This window comes from Benincasa hispida, chromosome 4 (assembly GCF_027475165.1).
Source record: "Benincasa hispida cultivar pf3 chromosome 4, pf3_genome.v1.1, whole genome shotgun sequence".
NCBI classification, from domain to species: domain Eukaryota; kingdom Viridiplantae; phylum Streptophyta; class Magnoliopsida; order Cucurbitales; family Cucurbitaceae; genus Benincasa; species Benincasa hispida.
Window position 1 is genome coordinate 40205152 of NC_143481.1, and position 22150 is coordinate 40227301.

At 34.6% G+C, this 22150-nt stretch overlaps 3 protein-coding genes across 5 annotated transcripts; 2 read left to right on the forward strand and 1 right to left on the reverse strand.

The window, feature by feature from the left end:
* The first annotated feature begins 7130 nt into the window (after positions 1 to 7130).
* LOC120076200 (uncharacterized) lies at positions 7131 to 7697 on the forward strand. Its single transcript, XM_039029965.1, has one exon. It carries the CDS (start codon positions 7131 to 7133, stop codon positions 7695 to 7697), a length of 567 nt encoding a protein of 188 aa, XP_038885893.1.
* Positions 7698 to 12449: 4752 nt separating this feature from the next.
* On the forward strand, positions 12450 to 18394 carry CPB (Subunits of heterodimeric actin filament capping protein Capz superfamily). Of its 2 annotated transcripts, none has more exons than XM_039030703.2 (8): positions 12450 to 12794; positions 13385 to 13455; positions 14077 to 14190; positions 14447 to 14529; positions 14609 to 14682; positions 14774 to 14893; positions 17805 to 17900; positions 18022 to 18394. In XM_039030703.2, exons 1-8 carry the CDS (start codon positions 12666 to 12668, stop codon positions 18103 to 18105), a joined length of 771 nt encoding a protein of 256 aa, XP_038886631.1. In that variant the 5' UTR covers positions 12450 to 12665; the 3' UTR covers positions 18106 to 18394. The 2 variants fall into 2 exon arrangements, with proteins under 2 accessions (XP_038886631.1, XP_038886630.1); XM_039030702.2 differs by having other exon boundaries at positions 12524 to 12794; positions 13364 to 13455.
* Positions 18395 to 19065: 671 nt separating this feature from the next.
* On the reverse strand, positions 19066 to 21875 carry LOC120076788 (co-chaperone protein p23-1-like). Of its 2 annotated transcripts, none has more exons than XM_090312759.1 (6): positions 21674 to 21875; positions 20585 to 20771; positions 20326 to 20488; positions 19689 to 19726; positions 19554 to 19611; positions 19066 to 19478 (listed from the first exon to the last, which is right to left on the reverse strand). In XM_090312759.1, exons 1-6 carry the CDS (start codon positions 21676 to 21678, stop codon positions 19360 to 19362), a joined length of 570 nt encoding a protein of 189 aa, XP_090168885.1. In that variant the 5' UTR covers positions 21679 to 21875; the 3' UTR covers positions 19066 to 19359. The 2 variants fall into 2 exon arrangements, with proteins under 2 accessions (XP_090168885.1, XP_038886632.1); XM_039030704.2 differs by having other exon boundaries at positions 19066 to 19481.
* Between the last annotated feature and the right edge of the window lie 275 nt (positions 21876 to 22150).

Below are 22150 nucleotides of genomic sequence, written 5' to 3' on the forward strand. Positions count from 1 at the left end.
ATATAATAAGTGGCAAATGCTTAGCATTCCATGCTCACATTTTATGGTAGTTTACTTACATTTTAACATGAATTTCGAAGATTTTATTGAGAACTACTCTAAACTGTCGACGTATGTTGCATGTTACTCTCCTCAATTTAAACCTGTATCGCATGAAGATTACTGGATCATGCATCCTAACATGCCTGTCTTACATGTTTAAAAAAAAGAGTCATAAATAGGATATGAATAAGAATACAAAAACAACAATGAAGTGAATTGAAAAACCCATCATTGTTGAGGAAACTTGATAGACCAAAGAGTTCACAATACCATAACGAGACGGATAGGACAAAAATCAAGCGCTCGACTACGATGTGTGTTTTCTAATCAGTTAGGACATAATCGAAGAAAGTGTTATTCTTTACGAAGGCATGCTCTAAACAGTTAGAGATTTTTATTATTAGTATTTTTATCTTGTAAATACTATTTTTATTGTATAAATAATATTAAGTTGTACATTATTTTTATGTTTTACTGGAGAAATAAATAATTTTTTTCTTTTAGATCATGCCTTTAAATGATCATGATGATCTGTACGACCAATCGACTCATTGATCATCAGTTGTATGGGAATATCGTACCACTAGCGAGATATCCTGTAGATATCGAGAGGTAGTTGTTCATTGTACTATCCCACTCCACCCTCGAATATTACAGTTACTTCGTACGTCTGAATTTTATGGAGTTGCCATATTGAGATTCATTTAGCTAGATTGACATCTCATCACAACATTGATCAAGAGATGGAGATTTGAGACGCATACATTTCATGTGTCTACTGAAGAGTGTACTATCACTCTACAGGACATAGAAATGTTGTTCGGATTACCTGTTGATGGTGAGCCAGACTCTGGAGTGATGCATGATGACTGGTTGCATATTTGTCTACTGTTTCTCTGTGTGACCCCATCCGTCGATAAAATTAAAGGATCAAGGTTAAGTTTGACATGGTTCGGGACACAATTCTATGAGCTTGCTGATGATGTGGATGAGGAAATCGTCTTGAGATATATGTGAGCATATATATTACAGATGATGGGTGGAGTCTATTTTTGATAAATCAAGTCATTTCGTTCATTTGATATTCCTGCCATTGTTAACTAACTTCTATGATGCGGGACGATATTCTTGGGGTGGAGAATGTTTGGCATGGCTGTATAGACAGCTATGCAAAGCAACAAAACATTCATGAGGTATACTTTTTCAATTATGGGCTTAGGAACGATTTCCAACAATGGCTTCACAGCTCTGACCCTACGGTTCTCGTTATATTATTTTAATTTAATTTAACAAATATTTTTACATGATTGATTTAATTAATTTTAAAATATAGGTGGAGAGATAAATTTTGTGTGACTAGGACAACTACACATATAGTTAGTAAGTACAGATATATGTTTGATCTGCTTTAACCTAATTGGGTACATTAATACTAAACAAAATTGATTTTTTTATACAAATTTTCAATGTATTTATCTTTAATTTTTATTAATATATATTTTATGTTTTAAATTATTTGGGAGCCTTACAAAGTTGTTGTAGATACTTTGCCCAATTCGTACAAATAGTCAAAATATATGGCGGATGATAATTCCTCTCATATGTTTTCACATTAGTGAGTGACATCTTCCTAACAAGGTAATGAGACAATTTGGTTTTCAGCAGGATGTCTCATCGTCTTGTAATATTGAACCCCTACTACATGACATCGACTTAAGAACTAGAGATTGGTTTGAAAAAGTTGCACATTTAGTAGTGTAATGGCACTATCGTGCAAAGCTTATTGCAATGAGGACTTCTATTGGGCAATTTGATAGGGATATCCCTCAAAATTATATCAATTGGTACAATAATATTACAAGGCGCTACATTACTCGTCCGGAACAGTAGCCTCCATGATGTTGCAAATGATCCAAACCAAGTTCTTGGTATATGCAGTAACAACGAGAGCTATATAGAGGAAATACATTATATATACTATATACTTATTGTTCCTCCACCCGTTCTTATACGTAGGGGACCTGTTCGAGAAGAAGAAAATGAGTTTGATGAGGTTGCCCACAACGTAGAAGAACTGTAGGAGCAGACGCAAAGCCAAACTGATCATGTTAGTCCAATGATGGTGATGCCGACATTTGATTTAGGATATTATGATTTAGATGTTGGTTCATCGTCTTCATACTTGCATGGACATGGGCGCGACCGTGGAGAGCATAATGAATATTTATACTATGAAGCGCTTGCAGAGGTACTTGAGCAACATTAAGTTCAAAGTCGACGAAGACAACCAACTCAAAATCGACGACATCCGCCTGGTGGGACACATTGATTCTTTTAAATTATTTTTAAATGAATGAAATACATTAAATAGTTGTATTAATATGAATATTTTAATTTATATTTTATTTTTTAAAAAATTGTGGAAGAAAATGTGAATAAGACTTTATTATTTTCTATAATATTTGTTAGAATTAAGAGTTAAGGATGTTGATTTTATTTATTATTAAGAAACACAACATTTTTTTTAAGAAATATAATAACAAAGAAAATGATGGTAAAAACTAATAAAAATCGAAAATAATAACAAAGAAAATGGTGGTGGAAAATAATAAATGGGTCTTTGTCGAGTGTTCAACACTTGATGTGCATTTCTTGAAAACTTATTTGTCGAGTGTTGAAGTCTCGATATACAAAAATTAAAAAAAAAAAAAAAAAAGGTATAGGTCAAATCGAAAAATTACCATATTTCTCGAAATAGTTTTTAAACTACAATATTTTTCTAATTTATTTTAATTTGTTCTAGTCCAAATTTTTCTTTAAAAAGTACCGTATTTCACTAATTACTTTTCAAACGAAAATATTTAAGTAAAAGGCTCATGTAAAACTTCTTGTTTTTTATCTCATAGATTAGTTTTTTCCTTTCGAAAAATAGTGGGAGATACTTTATTCTAGAGGAAGCTATGTTTTAAAACTAAAATTTAGGTTAAATTTTACACCATGAACTTTGGGATAGATTTTTCTTGGAGTTTTAAAAGTTTCATTTTTGTTCTTGCATTTCGATGTTTGTTCTAAAAATTATTCTTGAGTGATTTTTTTGGGAGGTTAAAATAAAGGATGAAATTGATGGACAATTTATGTGTAAAAATTAAAAGACATATGTGATATTATTTACAACTATATAGAAGATCAAGTTCATTATTGACATCTTTAAAATTATTGATGCCAACTATTTTCACATAAATTGTCTCATTAATTTTCATGAATGATTATAAAGGATGTTACATTTATTTTTTGTTTTTACTTTAGATTTTTATATTTTTCTTAAGGAGAAAGTCTTTAAGGATATTCTTTTAAATAAATCTCAAAGTTCAGGTGTAAAGTTGGAAACTTTTTATAGTCTAAGAGTATAATTGAAACTTACCCAAATTTCAAAGTTAAATTATTTATTTATCTAATTATTATGAATGATATGTGGTAGAGTTTTTAGCCTAACAAATCACAGGAAATGATATCAGTTAACAGCTTACCAATTGACAGATTTCCCCCTTCCTTTATGTTTGCCAGATAATAAGGTTCAAAAGTGATTGTGGTCAAGAAAAAAAAGCAATTTTAAGTTAATTTGATTTTACTTTAACCTTATTAAAAAAAAAGTGTTGTGATTCTATCTCAATCTTCTCGTCAATATTGGTCGAGATTGAAAAAGGAAAATAATTAGGTGCATCTATCTTTATATCCTCCATATTTTTTTAAAAAAAATCATTTGAAAAAACGGTATCACGTGACATAATTTCATTGAGTGTTGGACGAGCTGCACTAAAGATGATATATAATCTTTCACTTATTCTTTTCATTCAATTAGGATATGAGTTCAATAATAATAATAATAATAATAATAATAATAATAATAATAATAATAATAATAATAATAATAATGGGAGTCCATTTTGAGAAAATAAATACAGGAAAGAAGTATATTATAAGTTACTTATAAGTTTCACTTGCAACCTCATCTTTAGTAGACTTATAAGGGAGGTTTTAAAATAATTTTTTTCCCCTCCTTCGATGAAGAAGGAAAGAGTAGATTGAAGGCAAGAACAGCTCATCCAGGAAACAAACACATGTGTGACTATTGATTCGAGAAAAAAAAATTCATTTTTATTTAAACACTTTTGATAAAAATTTATTAAAATACATTTAAATTTTTTTTATGAATGGTTGCTTAACACTCCAATTTCTTTAAAAAAATGATTTGTTCTTTAAAAAGTGTCACAATTTTGTCCCTACTCATTGACTTTTCTAAAAGAAGAAAAAAAATTAAATGGTTTATCACAAAATTAAATGGAATTAAATTAAATGAAGAATTCCACATCGAGAAATAAAATGAAGGGTGGGGACAGAGATGGTTTTCAGACATACTAATGGGAAGGAAAAAAAGGGTTCACTATTGATTTGAAAATAAACCAATGTAGTAGGACTAGGGCACATTTTTTAGGTTTTTTAGAAAGTTTTTATTTATTTTATTTTTCTACCGGATCTTTTTTAAAAGAAATATAAATAATGTATTAAAAAGTTGCAAATAAAAGGTATGCTAATTTTTAAAATATTGAAATAAATCTCTTCTCTTATATAACAATGTTGGTATAATTTAACATAAAGATGATACAATCGATCTTGTGATCCGTGAAGATCTATAGTTGGATTTCCTGTTCAATGTATCACTAGAAACAATGGTATTGAAATAAATCTCTCTTAAATTTGAAAACAAAAATCTCTCTTCTAGAATGAAGGAGGTTTATTTCACAAAATAAAACAACAATTTAACCTCTCAAATGAGTATCTCGTGATAACTTTTGGATATAGATTAGAAAATATGTACAATTTTGATATCTTTTGACCTTGGTCAAAGTACATTCTATATCAGTCAACTTATGCTTCCATTGATAAGATCTAAAGTTACACTATTCTTTAGGGTTGAATTACAACATTTTTTTCATTTAATTAAAAAATATATATTTTTTAAAAAGATTACAATATTACATGTGTGACTAAAAACCATCCTTTGGAGTATAAATAATGAAAATCAAAACTTAATCTCATTTTTGAGATTCCAATTTACATTTCAGGCCTCTTATTTTTGTTAATTGATGGTAAGATTAAATAGTCGCACAGTTATTTTATTTCACTTATTTGTTTATTTATTTTATTTTTGAGTGGGTACTTATTTATTTTTTGAATTCAAGCTGAAGAACTCAGGTAACCAACTTTTGCGCTGTTTCTTTTTTTCCCTTTTTTTAAAAAAAACTTTTGCACTACCAATCAATTAATTAATTAATTTCAAATAAATATCAATTTATACTATTAATTAATAATGGTATCAATTGAAATCCTAAATTTTTGTAATTATACTAATTTACACGTTCTTCTATGTTTTATTGCACTAATATCGTGTGAAATTTATAATTGGAGTCTATGAAAATGTTGAATTTATATAAGTCGATCAATTTAGATTCTTAATTACGAATTTTAAAATCATCCATCCACTAGTTCTCAAATATATATAGATTTTCAAATATAAGTTTTACAAAATAAATAATTCTCAAGAAAATTATGACTAAAAAGTCTAAATTTATGAAAGTTTAAAGATTTAGTTAGTACAATTATAAGTTTCACACGAGGTTTTTTCAAACAAAATTTAATAGAAAGTAAAAATTGATACACTTCTAAAAATTTATGACTTAAATTGATACTATCATTATTAGTTCAATGTTTAAATTCAAACAACCCTTATATATTATTGTTGTTTTTCCGATTATTCTTTTGAGACACTTTTGCGATGTTAATTAAAACAACAACATAATCAATAATTATAAAAAATCATTATTGCATTGCGACCTCAATAATTTATCAAAAATTATATATAAAAAAGAAAATATTTAAATATTTATCCGGAATTGCCAAAGTACAAGAGAAAAATTTCGTGACCGCGAGGGAAGCTCGGATCAAACGAGAGGCTCTCCCTTTTTCTCATATATTTTTGTATGGATGGCCTCATTTGGGAGGCCCAAATGAAAAATGGTCACCTGTAGAGAAAGTAAAAGTGGTCTTCTACTTACATCATAAGCATGCGATTTTACCAATTCGCCCTAAGATGCACCTTGTGCACCTGCCAATACGAAGTTACTCGATCTTTGATGGCTCGTCAGTTGTTCCCCGATGGCTCGTCACTCGTTCCTCAATGCAGTGATACCCAGGTGCATGGTCACTCGATACGGTTGCAACCGACACGTGTATACTCGATCACATCCATGTCATACTCGATACTCAATTACTTTATACTCGATTATTTTGAATTCTTAACCCATTTGAAGGCGTTTGAAGTCCATTATTTCACCACTTCTGTGTTAGTTCAAACTATTCTCTCTATTCTTCTGATTATATATCCTTCGACGACAACACCTCTACACTTGAAACTCGATTATCTCTACATTAGGTAACATTCTTCTCCTTGTTTGTATTTTATCATCATTCATCTCGTTCTTTGTTATGTTTTGGCATCATGTTCCTCGATATGTGCTTGCATGTTCTCGATACTCGACCAATACGACTTTCATTTTTGTTGTCATATCTTGCATGTTTGGTTGGACCTCGAGTTTGTTTTGCTTTGGTTTTCATATTTTTGTTATTTCGGACTGTATAAAGTTTAGGATTTGACTAGGATAATGCATCCAGGTAGAAAATTAAATTGAATGCTCGATAATTGACCAGCTAGTCACATGTAATGTAGCGAGTAAGGGGCACCATGTAGCATGTATCAGGTATTGAGAAATCGAGCATCGAGTATCTTGTATCATGCATCGAGTATTGTGCATCATGTATCGAGTATTGAATATAATTCTTACTTACCCCTATTTTTTTGTTATTTTGTGTAGTATGCCTAGACAATTCAAGATTTCTCCGTAGGATCGTTTCCCAAGCTAAACGACCAGCCTATTTTCTCACATTGGGATGACTAATAAGATAATGAAAGAGAAGCTTACACCCACTCAGCGTGCCCTCTTCAGGAAGATGATATTTGGCGATTCGAGGACATGGAGATTATCTTCAACAATTCATTGGTCCATTACATTCTATTGAAGGAGGTTGAAGATGATAGGAAGAATGTAATGACATTCGATTTGAATGGTACGGTTATAACATTCACCAAAAAAGACTTTTTATTGGTGATAGGATTGTGGCAATCACCTAATCCAACAATTGTAAGGAGGGGTGAAGCAGTTGGATCATTGTGTAGTAGGTATTTCAAAAATGATTTTGTGAGGGACATTCACATTGTTACCTTAGAGACAATGTACAAGGAGATGGAGTTTGAGAACGATATGGATGCTATGAAGATGACATTGGTCTATCACACTGAATTGGGTATGATGGGAAGGGAGAAGACAAGGACCAATGTTAACAGTACCTTATTAATTGATGTGGAGGATTTGGATTACTTCAATTCCAGGAATCAAGGAAACGTGTTATGGGATAGGACGTTACTTGAACTACAAAGAGGATTGAGTGATAAGGCAGAGAACTACAAAAAAGGTCCAAGTACAATAAGAAATACATTGTCAAGTACAATTTACTGGGGTTTCTTCATGCATTTTAGGTAATATCCATTAACTGGTCATACAAGATCTACTCATCGCAGTGTCAATGTCACTTACTACTTATTCTTGTTTTATAATCATTTATGAATTATGGTAGGTGTGGGCATACAATATCATTTCAACGATCGTAAAAAAAGTTGCAACCCGACTGAATGGAAATGTCGTACCTTGATTCCTAAGGTGGGAGTGTACATACTCACTGCCAACCAAAACAATACAACAAGACGTGTTTGAGTCTGTCGAGGTTAGTGTATTACATCATAATTTACTTGGATTTAAAGTGAATATCACATATAACTAACAAATTGTTCATCGTTTTATACCGACAAGGATCACACCCACACCATTGATCAGGGAGTGGCAGTACAAGGACACTAGGGTCGATGAACGATCCAAGCGCATTGATGTCGATACGAGCTCCTCAAAGACATATAGATCACACCATGATGAGGATACTCATAATAACTCCAGTGAATACAAGTCACGAACATCGATTTCATGAGCTAGAACCCCAAGAGCATCAGTCTTACGAGCTCTCTATCGACGAGCGTGAGATTCACCCTTCTCATAACGAGTCTCACGAGGCCTCTACTGACGAGCATGTGCCCCCAATTAAGGAGCGAGTGTCGCCTCGACCAAATATATTCCATTCTAAGCCCATGAGGGATGTGGGCATTCACACATCGATTCGTGACATAGACACATAGACCATAGAGTGTCTATGATGGAGCATAAATTGGATGACGTACAATCAGACTTGAAAGATGTGAAGTCTGACTTGAGTGTCCTTTAGGTTGCGTACAAACAATCACCAGCCCACTGCAATTATTATGCCAGTTACGTAATATCATCTTAAACTTGTTCTAATGTAAATCTATATCACGCTTGTTTGACTTAATGTACTTCGTAAATGATATAGGGTTTAGGCATGGAGTCCACTGAGACTATTGACCTTATTCCTCCACTTTCCATCGAGTCCTCTAAACCCACTCCTCCATCAGCCACTGAGTCTCGTGACCCAATTCCTCCATTTTCCACCGAGACTAGTGATCCCATTCCTCCACCTACTATTGAGTCCTGTGACTCCATTCCTCCACCTTCCACCGAGTCCTATGACCCCATTCCTCCACCTTCCATCGAGTTCCAAGACCCAATTCATCCACCGTTAATTGAGTCCCATGAACCCATTCCTTCACCTTCCATCGAGTTCTAGGACCCCATTTCTCCACCTTCCACCGAGGCTAGTGACCCCATCTCTCCATCCTCCACCAAGCTCATCCTCCCCACCGTTACAGTATCTACCATTCTCCCCCATCCCCAATTATCTACCACTCTTCTTGCTATGTTGTTTCCCGATGTACCAGTCTTTCCCCCATTGACCCTACCACATCCTGAATTACTTCCACCACAACCGTTGAAGAAATTCAAGATTAAGGGCGAGCCTAATGTAAAGGATGAGCCCAAGGTGAAGGATGAACCTATGGGCGATCCAGACCCTGAGGTGAAAGGCGAACCTGTGGATAGTGAAGGAGAACAGAGACGAACAAGTAGAAAGAGGAAGCTGACACAATTGTACACCCCTCCAGTTGACACGACAAAGGTGAAGAAAAAAAGCATAAATACATTAAGCTCGGTCAACATCCAATTGACATTGTCCCCTATGACCTATCACATGCTATTCTAGAGGATGTGATGAATGAGTTCATGTTTTGGTTGACTAGCGTAGATATGGGTCCTTACTGGCCATGTAATGAAGTCCTCTTCAGGAGGAATTGCATGATGAAAGAGTTGTTCCGGGAGCTAACATGTGATAGCAATTGGGTTGAAAATGACATAAATTAACATCCCTTATTACATTTGTATGCTTGTTTTTTACTATTCCTATTGTTTGATTGGACTTGAAAATTACAAGTTCTCGATTCTTTATTCATGTTTCTTTGATGGAAGTTTATTAACCGGTTAGAGATATGTGCTCATCGATTCACAACATTGCCGTATGGCATATTGGTATGTATTATAGATTATTTTAAATTTTAATGTACAATTTTGTATGATTAATATACACTTGAATCTATTGTTATCTATTTTGCAGAGTCACTTGAACCTCCAAGGTCCAGATAGTTTGTTCCATGCCATATGTGAGAAAACGAGGGAAGAAGTTGCTAAAGTATGGGAGAAAGAGCACATGTAAGCTGATTACATGTCGGATTGGTACTTGAACATCAGCCTGGATGGGCAGATATTGGTTACATCTATAGCCCAGTCAACTACGAGCAACATTGGATTATATTGATGGTAGACATGAACCTTAGGCGCATCATTTTGTATGACTCACTCCTTAGGTACATCACATCAAGGGATCTAGTAACATTCCTTGCGCCCATGCTTCACTCTCTCTTTATTGGCATAATTCTGCGGCATATATGATACAAAGCTCAACCTTGCACCTAGTCCTTAGAAGTTGAGTCGTGTCAATACAGGCATCCTACAGGGGAATACACTGGACTGTGGGATATTCTGTCTCAAGTACTTTGAGTAGTTGGTGATCGGGTCGAGTATGGAGAGCTATCATTGTTCCATTATACTTACCCTTTAGATGAGTGTCATCTACAATGATCATGGGTCAACAACTCTTAAATCCTCTTAAACTCGCACCTAGTGTCGTGAACATATATTTGAAATATTTTGATTCTTTAAGCTCGATCTCAAATACAGTTCCAGGATTTTCTATCTTCAAAGCCTCACCATATGCATTCAAGATGGCATATGATTCCTCTGGCGTCCCCCTTGCAAGAGCAAAAGCAGTTTCTTTCGCACGCCATGCCTTGTCACAACTAATATTGACATTGTACTGATGCCGCATATCCTCAATAATATGGTACAGTTTGTCCCTCTGACCAACGTGGAACTTGTCCTTGATTAAGTGACCAATAATGAATGCACTGGCTTGTCTGTGGTCATGATTCAAAACTTCAATCGAGCATGTGTGATTGGACGTGTATTTTGTGATCTTGAAAATATCACATCCGTCCATTTTAATTGCTCGAACGACCCACTTACAAGTCTGGTGTAAACACTAAATCTATACAATTTTTTGTTTGTTTTTTTAACCTGCAGCTCAAAGTTGTTCTTAATGGCTAACATTGCTAACCTCATCTTCACATCATTCTTGCTGAAGAAAATTTGGCCTATTTCAACTATATCCACAAACCTTATGGACGACTGTGGTTGCATGATCAGGTCCCCCGTTCTGGCGTTACTACTAGATGGTACATTGTTTGGATTTTGGCGAGACACGCTCCCAACAAAATGGCCAAAATCATTTGACAGAATCAGAGTTGGTAGTTTTTCATTCACAATAGAAGAGCCATACCCTAAAAAAAAAAAACTGGGTTGGCTATTATTCATTCACAACAAAAGGAGTACTCCTTAAAACAACCAAAGTTGTTTGTTCTTCATTCCTAACCTCTTCCTCTTCTATCATCACATTCTAATTTACACATGTCCCAAAATCTTCTGTTGTCACATTCAGATGCAATACATTCGCTATATTAACATCGATGTTGTTGTTTTTCAGTGAGACACCTGATGGATAAACATCATGCTCATTGATGTCACCTCCACACATGGATTGGTCTGATCTCTCTGGATAATAAAATGTTGCCTCGCAATGAATTTCTTCGATTTCCTCAAGAATTACAAATACCTGCAGTCTAATACGGTCGTACTCTGAGGGGAGAAATTTAACATCAGCATCGTCCATCAAGCATACTGTAGGAGAATCAATATCCATCTTATATGTCACCCTCATTATAATCTTGAACTCTATCGAACTAACTTGCATGATCTCATATATTATATTTACCAACTCATTATACATCAACGTACTCAGAACTAGCAAACCCTTCAAACGACCTCCAGTATAATGTTATTCTGTGTTGTCTCATGTACCACCATAATGTAAGAATATATACTTCTCTATCCTTCAAGAAAAACAATACAGAAAGTGAGCAGTTAGGAAAATAGGTAACTGTTAAATACTCGTTATACTCGCTACATGATACTTGATGCCCATCACTCGATACTCAGTATTCTCAACTTGATGCTTATTGTTTCATAACTCTATCCCCTCATCCTCGCTCCACTAGAAGCTACTTGCATGTATCAGTGCACACTCACGAACTCATGCTCAGTCGTTCTCTTTGCTACGTTTGTATGTCTCGCACATCATCGAAAAAGTAAAAAAACTGAGTAAGAAAAAACACATTTACTTGCTTGAGGTGTGAGACAATATAGTGAAATGATCTAAATGTCTTTATAACTTAATCTCCGTAAAAAAAAAAAGGTTTTGTAAGGTGGATTTTTTGATGGGAAAGTGATCTCGATTTTCTCTTTTGTGTTTCAGTTCTATTTGTTCTTAGTTAATAAAAAAATTACTTCACATTTCAAAAAATTGATTTGAAAGAATCGTATACATTGTCAGAAAATTTTCAATTTGTGTATGTTCGTTCATGAGCATTAACTACAGAGCAGATTCCGACGACATAGAGAATTAAAGAAGATCGAGTATCAAGTATAACATGAATATGACAACTGTATCTAGTAATCATGCACCTGAGTATTAAGTGACCGTGTGAGGAATAATTGACGAGCCATTAAGAATCGAGTAACTTTGTAATTGAGGATCGAGTAATTTTGTATTGACATATACGTGTGACGTATCTCATAGATGAAACGATAAAATCATATGTAAACACCGTTTTTCATTTGACCCTCCCAAGGCCATCCCCACAAAAAAAGACCCATTTCTCTCCTCAAAACCAACAAAAACCACTTTTCGTTTTCGCTCTCAATTCGAATTTTCTTCCATTTCTCTCTTCGTTTTCTATTCTCATTTGAATCTGACTTTCGGATAATTGTGTTTCGTTGTGGTGTTGCGTTGATTTTGCGACGAAAAACCCAGAGTGAAAAATGGATGCGGCCATGGGATTGATGAGGAGAATGCCTCCAAAGCACTCCGAAACTGCTCTTTCGGCTCTCCTTACTCTCTTACCCCACCATTCTTCCGATCTACTTTCCCAGGTTGACCAGCCTCTTCAGGTGATTGTTTCTTCTGTTTTTACTCTTTACCCCATTGTTCGTCTACTGTTTTTATGAAATTTCTTTGAGATTTTGTTGATTTTCTGTATAATATCTGCGGTTGTTTTCCCTTTTAGCCATTTATCCGGTTTTTAGGGTTTTAATTTGATTTTTATTCCTCTCCATTGTTTTTTTTTATCGGCTTCATCGTGTTCGGATTCAACCCAATTTCCCTAACTATAGCTGTAATCCTGGGTGCTCGTTCTAATTAGCTTCGGGTTCAAGGATGAATATTTTGCGGTGGCAGGGTTGAATAATTAAGAGTGCTTCTGACTTCAGATACAAGGTGTTGTTTATTTAAATAAGGAGGTTTTGGTGTTATTTTATTTTCCCCTTTTCCACCGCTTCTTGTTACTCTTGGCTCTCTCTTGGATTGTTTTATTGCTACCGTGCTGATGAACTTCTGTCCTAGTCGCCTTTGGTGCTCAATTTTCTATGATAAAGTGCATTTCTTCAACTCCCTCCCCTTCATTTCAACTGACAGTGCTTCAACTTGTTAAAATAAACTCAAGTTCTCAAGTTTTCTGAAGGAGAAATCACAACATCTACAGGTTCTATGTGATGTGGACAATGGGAAGGAATTCATTTTGTGTGAATACAACAGAGATGCAGATTCATATAGGTAAGTACTCGGATCCATTTTTTCAGGATTTGTGCACCTTAAGCTAGTAATATACATCGCAATGGTTTTAGCAATGTTACCTTAGTTAATAGATATTTTGATATCTACCTTAATGTTTGAGGCTTTGATGCTAACTGTTCCAGTTATGAGTAGCACTTTGAAATATATGCCTTGCTCAAAACAAGTTCTTTGCATGTTTCAGAATTCCATGTGTGTTTGTACTTGTCTACTAGGTAGGTAAAGCCAGTGGGTATGCATTATGTACATCCAATTTTTTTTTCTTCAAAATATGAGTCAGTTTGTAAGCAAGCATTTAGTACATGATTGATAAAGGGCTTTCAGTGTAAAAAAAAATCTTTGAGCTTGCGACCACTGTTTTTCCTTGTACCACCGGTTATATAAGCTAACAAATATAACAGCATATCAGTATTGGGAAAGAAAAACATAGACTCTGTTTGACAAATATAAGAATACTAAGTAGGGATATGACTGCATGATTTATGGTTGGATTGATTAAAAGGTAGGTCAATGACCAATATATTTTTGCTTTCTTATAGTATCTTTTTTCAATGTTTTATTCATAAGCACTACATGATGCTATATTATTTTCTTGTCATATAGATCACCGTGGTCAAACAAATACCATCCACCATTGGAAGATGGAGCTATGCCATCCACAGAATTGAGGAAACTTGAGATTGAAGCAAATGAAGTATTCACAATCTATCGTGACCAGTGAGGTCCTTTGCTTGCTTCCTTTTTGACCTTTGTGCAATAGAATACTCTTCATACATTTTAGATACTATCTGCACCCAGTGTATACTTCTAGATTCAAGAGGCATTTTCTGTGCGATTATTTATTTTTAAGACAAATATAGAACCTACCCAGCCCAAACCAAAAAATAAAACCTACCCCATTGAATCTAACACTCAATTGCCTTGTGTGATTAAGTATTTCTTAAGACAGCTGCTTTAACAAATGATTGGTCAGGTATTATGAAGGTGGCATTTCATCTGTGTATATGTGGGAAGATGACGAGGAAAGTTTTGTCGGCTGTTTTTTGATAAAGAAAGGTAAGACTAATCAATGCATGAATTGCGAGCATTAATAAAAGTGCATGAATTGCTCATGTGATGCTTTTTGAGGATAAAGATGGCTCAAAGACTGGTCATGGTCGAAGGGGATTTCTACAGGAGGGAGCATGGGATGCCATTCATGTTATTGAGGTATCTTTGTTTCCATTGATAAAAGATGATCTACTAGATTTTGCCATTTTGGATTGTTCATATACTCTGCCCATCTCTTTACCAAATTCAGGTGAGGCTAGAAGATGAAGGTACAGCCAGCTATTGTCTAACAAGTACAGTCATGCTGTCCTTGACAACAGATAACAATGCAGCAGGGACTTTCAGTTTGTCCGGTTCAATTAGAAGACAGGTACTTCAGAATGAATTTTGTATTTGACCCTTTAGATTCAAATAGTAACCATCCTGAGTTGACTAATGGTCAATAAGAGTTGTGAGTAGACGTTTAGGATGAAGTTTGCTCGTCACAAAGATGTTAGTGATATGATCGAGGAGTTCCTCAATCCGCCTTTTTGGGAGAAATGTCTTTTGGGGGGCATTTTAACAATAGGGTGTTTAGGAGTATAGATGAGGATCCTTCGGATGTTTGGTCCCTCGTTCGTTTTACATCTCTTTGTGGGTTTCTATATCAAAGTTTTTTTGTAATTATCCTTCAGGCATGATTTTGCATAGTTGGGGTCCCTTCTTGTAAAGGGAGTTCTCCCCTTTTTGTGGGCTTGTTTCTTTTGTATGCCCATGTATTCTTTATTTTTCTTCAATGATAGTTGTTCTTTTTATTAAAAAAAAAAATAAAAATAGTCACAAGTACAGAGGGAATGGGTTCATCCATGGTAATCACCTACCTAGGATTTAGTATCTTACGAGTTTTCTTGGCTCCATAATGAGTCGACAACAAATGTGCTTGTGAATTAAGTTTGAGGGTTATAATTTCATCTGTGCCTATGTGTTCTTTTTTTATTGTACGTTGCACCCCTAATACTAGTAATAATAGAGGGTTGTTCAATGTTCAAGAAGGTTCTCTTAAATTAAACCCTCCTTTTCGTGACAAAGGGAGGGATTTCTTCCATGTGGGTGTTTGTTAATTTGGGTTTTTGTTTTTTTTTTTTTTGTTGTTTTTGGGTTTTTTTTGGTCTTTTTGGGATAAAATTAACCGCTTTCATTGTGAAAAAGTGAAAGAATACAAAAGCATACAAAAAACAAGCCCACCAAAACACTCCTAGTAACAGGAGGGGTTCCAGCTAAGTAAAATGTTACCAAGAGAACAATTACAAAAAAGCTTTGAAATTGAAGCCTAAAGACACACATGAAACCTCACAAGGGTCCCTATCTCTACCTTTGAATAGACTATTGTTCCTCTCCCCCCAAATATCCCATAACACTATAGTCAACTCAACAAACCACAAAAAACAGTCTTTCTCTCTGAAAGAGGGATCGCACGAACGTCCCTTTGGCTTCCGATCCAAACATCAAACTCTTGCAGAAGCAACTCCACATAGATCGTACATACTGACAATCCCAAAGGATATGATCCAGACCTTCCTCCGCCTTTTGACAAAGAATATAGTAGAAAGGCTCCATTAGTGAGGTCTTCTTCCTAGCTAGCTTATCTAAAGTGTTCGCCGAACCAAGCAAAACTTGTTAAGTAAAGAACCTGATTTTCTTAGGGATCTTAATCCTCCAAACCACATAAAAAACAGACTCCATAACGGGGGAGGGATCCAACAACAATTTGAAAATGGATTTACAAGAAAATCCTTCACTAGGATTTGGACTCCAAACACGAACTCCCTCCTCCCAGCCCTAAAATTGCACTCCAATAAAGAAAGAAGAGAGGCAAATGACGACGGAACCTGAAAGAAAAAGATACATAGTTATTGGATCAAACTAAGAAATCTGAGACTGGACGGTTTTTGAAGGATGACAAATGATAGAGATGCGGAAAAAAGGAGAGAGGACTATTCCCCACCCATTGATCTTCCCAGAAATATGTATCCTTATCGCCTCTCACAATACAACAGACTAGATGAGAAAAAGTGGGAAGCTCAAACGAAATGCCTTTCCTTGGGTTTTGGTGTGTGCCTTTAACCCCTTTAGCTACCCAATCATAAGGGTGGTTGCCATGCTTACTCGCTATGATTCGATGCCACAAAGATTTAGGCGCAAAATGCTAAAGCCTTCTAGCCAACAAAGCTTTGTTTTGAATCCTTAAATTGCCAATCTCCAACCCCCCGATTAACAGGGGCCCCAACAACCTCCCAACTAACCAGATGAGAGCCCTTTCCATCATTCACCTCTTCCCAAAGAAAATCTCACATAAACTTCTCCAGACTCTTACAGACCAAGCTAGGAGCCCAAAAAGGAGAGAAATAATATACAAGAATGCCACTAAGCATCGATCTGATTAGAGTTAACCTACCAGCTTTAGAGAAAAAACCTTTCTTCCACAAAGCTAACTTCTTCCGGATCATCTCAGAAATAGGGTCCCAAAAAGATGTCTCTCGAATTACCTCTCAGCGGGAGCCTAGGAGGAAGGAAGAGAACCAACCTCACAACTGAACGCACCCCGCCCATCTCCTAAGTTTATCTTGATCCCTGTCAATTCCCAAAATTTGGCACTTACTCCTATTAATTCTAAGACCATGGCTTCAAGAACCCCACCATATGATTAAGGATCAAGGAGTCCTCATTGTCTGAGCAGAACAACATCGTATCATCCGCTAATTGGAGATGTGACAAGGTCACCTTGTTCGAACCCACCCTAAAAGGCTCAATAATGTTTCCTTTTACCCCTTTTAGAATAAGCCGACTTAAGACATCCATGACAAGTAAGAACAAGAAGGGAGACAGAGGATCTCCCTATTTCCCGAATCGACCCCTTTGGGGGGTTTCCATTGAAGAAAATTGAGTACTTCACATTCCTAATGCAACCCCACATCCACATCCTCCATTTATACCCAAAACCTTTCTTTCATCATCGCCCTATCCAAAAAATCCTAATCAGCTTACTTTTGGTCTTACTTGTCGTGGATGTTTATTTGGGTTTTTATAATTACCAGCTTATTTTTTTTTTTTTTTTTTTTTTTTTTTTGGATTGGACCCGCTTTCTGTAACTGAGTGTAGGTCTATTTTATTTTTAGTTTATATATATATTTTTTTATTACTTAATTATGTATGCCCTTTCATCTATCCCAATGAAAGCATGCTTTCTTATCAGAAAAATAAAAAATAATCATTCTGGTTCCACACTTCCACTGCCATTGTAGATGAAGATGAAGCTCTCAGTTGCAGAAGGCCATCTTTGTAACATGGGTCGAATGATCGAAGAAATGGAAAGTAAGCTGAGGAATTCACTCGATCAGGTAATTTTGTCTCCCGACACTTTGCCTCTCTCAGTTTTGTCAACTCTGGATCCCTAATCCCTTTTCAAGGAACAGGGTTTAACCATAGGAATGAAATTATTCAATGTGACATCCATAACAGGTCTATTTTGGGAAAACAAAAGAGATGGTTTGCACCTTGCGGCCACCCTCAGAAGTGGTGCATATGAAATTACCCGACAAATGACCACTCTGCTTATACAGAGCTAAATTGGCACAGCGGATCGATAGTTGTAAGTCATTTTTCTACTTCTGTAACTGTGTGATTTGTGATTGTCTTTTCCAATCTCTATTTATGTTGAAAGAAGAAAAAGCTGTTTAGTGAGTGTATTGATTTTAGGGCTTCACGGTTTAGTAGTTTGTCATGTTGCAAATGTGAGTTGGATTTCTGAATTGAAAATTGCATTTGATTCTTCTATGTTTTCCTTGGTTGCCTTCAAGTACAACAAACTGAATGGTAAAATTATTTTGCAAAATTGTTTTACATATTTCAAGCCTTGATTCCTCCATATTTTTACGGCACTATCTCAATGGTAAACGATATACTATCACATAAATATGCATGGTAGGTAAAGTGATGCATATTTAATTGATCAGTCCCAACTTTAAGACTCTGTTTACTTCCTTTTTCGTGTGCGCTTTTATTCGAGTTGGAAAAAAAGAAAAATAAATGCCAAGTCCATCTAGAAAGAAAATCTTAACTCTCAATTGGATCCCTATTGACTTTGAAAGTTTAAAACCCGAACTTGTAACTTTTAACCAAACATTTTTATTCATACAAAAAGAAGAAAAACTAAAAATTATGAAATCAATGGTAAAAGACAATTACTTGGGTAGAAAAATCTTCATTATGACTCATGTATAGGCTAAATTTACATTGCCCTTTGTTAAAAAAATATCTCTATTTAATGTACAAGTTTCAACTTTTTGCAATAGAAATCCTTACAAAACTTTGAGACTTAGATGTGACATTTACATGGAACAAAAATGAGGATACAGAAACCATTGCATCGTTGTCTTTTTTTTTTTTTTTTTTTTTTTTTTAATAATAAAAAAATAAATATTAATTTTTAATTAACCTTATATATGTTGATCTGTATACTTAACATTATCTTATTCCTAGATTTCTATGTTGCATTATCCAATGTTTTCAAAACTAAAATAGAAAGAACTTTTTACTAGTTATTCACTTTTGTTTAAGTAACAAAAGTAAAAACGATACAATTCGTAAAGGCAGTATCAACATCCCAACATCAAGTAAGAAACCACAATGTATTGCTACGAAACAAAGACAACCATCCTAACACTAAACGCAGAGAGAAGACAAACTCTTCCAAAAGAAAATATTCTTTAAACCAAGTCCCAACGGTGTTGTGTCATATCCAATCCCCATTATACCAGGATGTGGGCAGCATTTACCTTAAACTACGTTGTTATGAGCTTAAGCTTTAGCATCAGGTTTGCTGCTTGTAGAACCAGGCTCATTAATAGCCTCTGCAAGAGGTGTGCGATCGACTTTTCCCCCTTCTTTATTGTCACCCTCGACGTCAACGTTGTTATCTTCTGCATAGACACAAATGGTTTTAATGTACACATGAATACATAATAAATATTTTTAAACTCCGCCAAACTAACCATCACCCTCTCCAAATCCATCAGCACCCAAGCCTTCACCAGCATCAATACCGAGTTTCTGGAGATCAAACTTGATTAGAAAATTGTTCGTATAGTGTTCGACTCTTATATAACATGAATAATAATTGAACTTACCGAAAAGTCCAAGTTGCTGAAGTCCATCTCATTTGCAGCTGCACATTTTAATGACAGGGTAAGAAAGCCTCTTCAACAAAAACTTACAACAGAAAATGGAGAAATGAACTAAAACAAAAACTTAGGTATACAATAGAAAATGGTTTGGTTTGATAATCATTTGGTTTTTTATTTTTAGTATTTGAAAATTAAGACTATAAATACCATTTCCATCTCTGATTTCTTTTGCTCTGTTATTTACTTTTTATCAATATTTTACAAAACAATCCAAATTTTGATAACTAAAACAAAACTTGTTGGCCTAGTGGTAAATAAGGGAATATCCGCTTGATAAAAGGCTAAGAGACCATGGTTCAATCCATGAGGCCACCCACCTAGAATTTAATATCTTACGAGTTTCTTGACATTCAAATGTTGCAGAGTCAAACGGGTTTTTTTCGAAAAAAAGAAAAAAAAAAACTTGTTTCTGTTTTTTGAATTTGGATAAGAATTCAACTCTTTTGCTTTATAAAGATGTAAAACCGGTAAGAAATTAAGAGAGAATAAGCTTAATTTTAAAAAACCCAAAAGCCAAAAGCCAAAACCAAATAGTCATCAAAGAAGGCCTAAATAAATTCATCTAAAGAAACAAACTCACAGTTATTTCCTTTTTCCTCATCTTCATCGATCCATTTGTCCCAATCAATTTTCACAAACACAGGAGGTTTCCCTTCTTGCTTCAACAATCTGCTCCACCATTTCTTTTCAGCCTTTTCTATCAAATACCGGATGTTTCTCATGCCAACACTAGCCTTGCTCTCCTGCCATCATTGTGTTTCAACAATTAGTGCCTTAATATTTAACAGAACAACAAGAATGAAGGGTACGAAGCCAAATTATAATGAAGTTCATTATACATTTATGTCAACTTTATCATAAAGATCAATGTCAACTTCATATGGGATCTTCTCTGCTCCACTAACTGCAGAAAAGGAAAATTTCCCTTGAGGCTCCAACTTAAGCTTCACATCCTGAGCATCAGGCAAGTCAATTGTTATGAATAGCCTTTCTGATGTCTGTGCCCATCTTAAAGTAGGGTGTCGGCTGTAGTTAATAAACAAACAAAAAAAGTCAGATAAAATGGAACTTTACATGACATCTAAACCTATAATTAATTTGGCCCTATAGTTTGGAAAATTTTAGTCTCTATGGTGCGATAGAATCTCATAAATAGTCCTTATAATGATAAAATACTCACAAATAGTCCTTACCATAGTGACTGTTTATGAACGTATTATCAAATTATAGGAATTAAATTCTAATTTTCTTTCAATCATTGGGATCAAATTTGCAATTTAACCTACAAAGGCCATCATTTTCAAAGACAAAAGAAGATTTGTTCATCCCTTAAGATCGAATAGCTACGGATAACCATCATCAAAATCAATACAACCTCTGAAATTCAGATAAGCTACAAGTTTAAACTTGAATAGAATAAGAGAATCAACAATTACTAACAACATTTCCAAGTAAAGGAACCAATAACAGATCCATAGGGTAAAATGATACTCCACCAAGTACAAGAATCTGATTTGAATAGAACAAGAACACCATTGAAATTTGCAAAAGGAGAAAGATCAGCCGTCATTTTCACATTTAACTAATGATCAGAATTTCTTAAACCTCGAGTATAAGTTTAGCAAAAGAAAGTGAAATATTATTCAAGCCGATCATCCAAGTTTTATAGTAACTTCTACGTCGCAAAAATAAGTAAAGACTCAATTTCCAACTACAATCGCCTATTAAAATGCATCAAACAATCACAATAACGCAGAACTCCAACAATCGAACTCCACTTTCAAAATTCTTCTTAGTTTCAATCAAATTTTCAATCAACCAAACCGACAGAGAAACTCACCGCCTCACTTTAACTTACAAACACCACCGATTCCTCATCATTTTTGTATATTCAAGCAATAAAAAGAATTAAGAAGCGAGAGAGATACCTCATTTTTGGGACTCGATGAACGGATTCAAAATCGAATTGTATTTGAGTGCTAATCGAATCGTTTCAGATGAAGAAATAAGAAACGAAGAGAACGCCATGGCGATGGGATAAAAACAATGAAATGGCGGTTCGCTGAAGTAAAGGATAATTGATGAGTTTAATATTCAATTTTATTTTTCTAATATCCATGGATTTATAGTAAATTTTGATGTTTTTTCTTATCACTTAAGTTATAGGCTTTGTTTGGGATTGTTGTATCTTACTGTCAATTACGGAAAAAAAAATAATGTTCGATGAATTTCAAATTATAAAAAATTGGTTAACATATTTGGTAAATTAATATTAAATTGGTATAATTTAGTTATATGAAAAATAGGTATATTATTTCAATTATTTTTATATTGATAATTAATTTATTAATTATAATATATTTATTTAAAATTTTAATGATTCGAATTTCAACTAAGTTTGTTTA

Bases quoted from the DNA above. Each gene is read 5' to 3' on its own strand.
- LOC120076200 (XM_039029965.1), top strand. From the start codon at position 7,131: ATGGAGATTATCTTCAACAATTCATTGGTCCATTACATTCTATTGAAG.
- CPB (XM_039030702.2), top strand. From the start codon at position 12,666: ATGGATGCGGCCATGGGATTGATGAGGAGAATGCCTCCAAAGCACTCC. The intron at 14,191-14,446 runs GTGAGGTCCTTT...ATGATTGGTCAG, and splicing joins TTCACAATCTATCGTGACCA to GTATTATGAAGGTGGCATTT. The intron at 17,901-18,021 runs GTAATTTTGTCT...CATCCATAACAG, and splicing joins TGAGGAATTCACTCGATCAG to GTCTATTTTGGGAAAACAAA.
- LOC120076788 (XM_039030704.2), bottom strand. The intron at 19,727-20,325 runs GTGAGTTTGTTT...TAAAATGTGCAG, and splicing joins TGAGGAAAAAGGAAATAACT to CTGCAAATGAGATGGACTTC. The intron at 19,482-19,553 runs GTTAGTTTGGCG...GTGTCTATGCAG, and splicing joins TGGATTTGGAGAGGGTGATG to AAGATAACAACGTTGACGTC.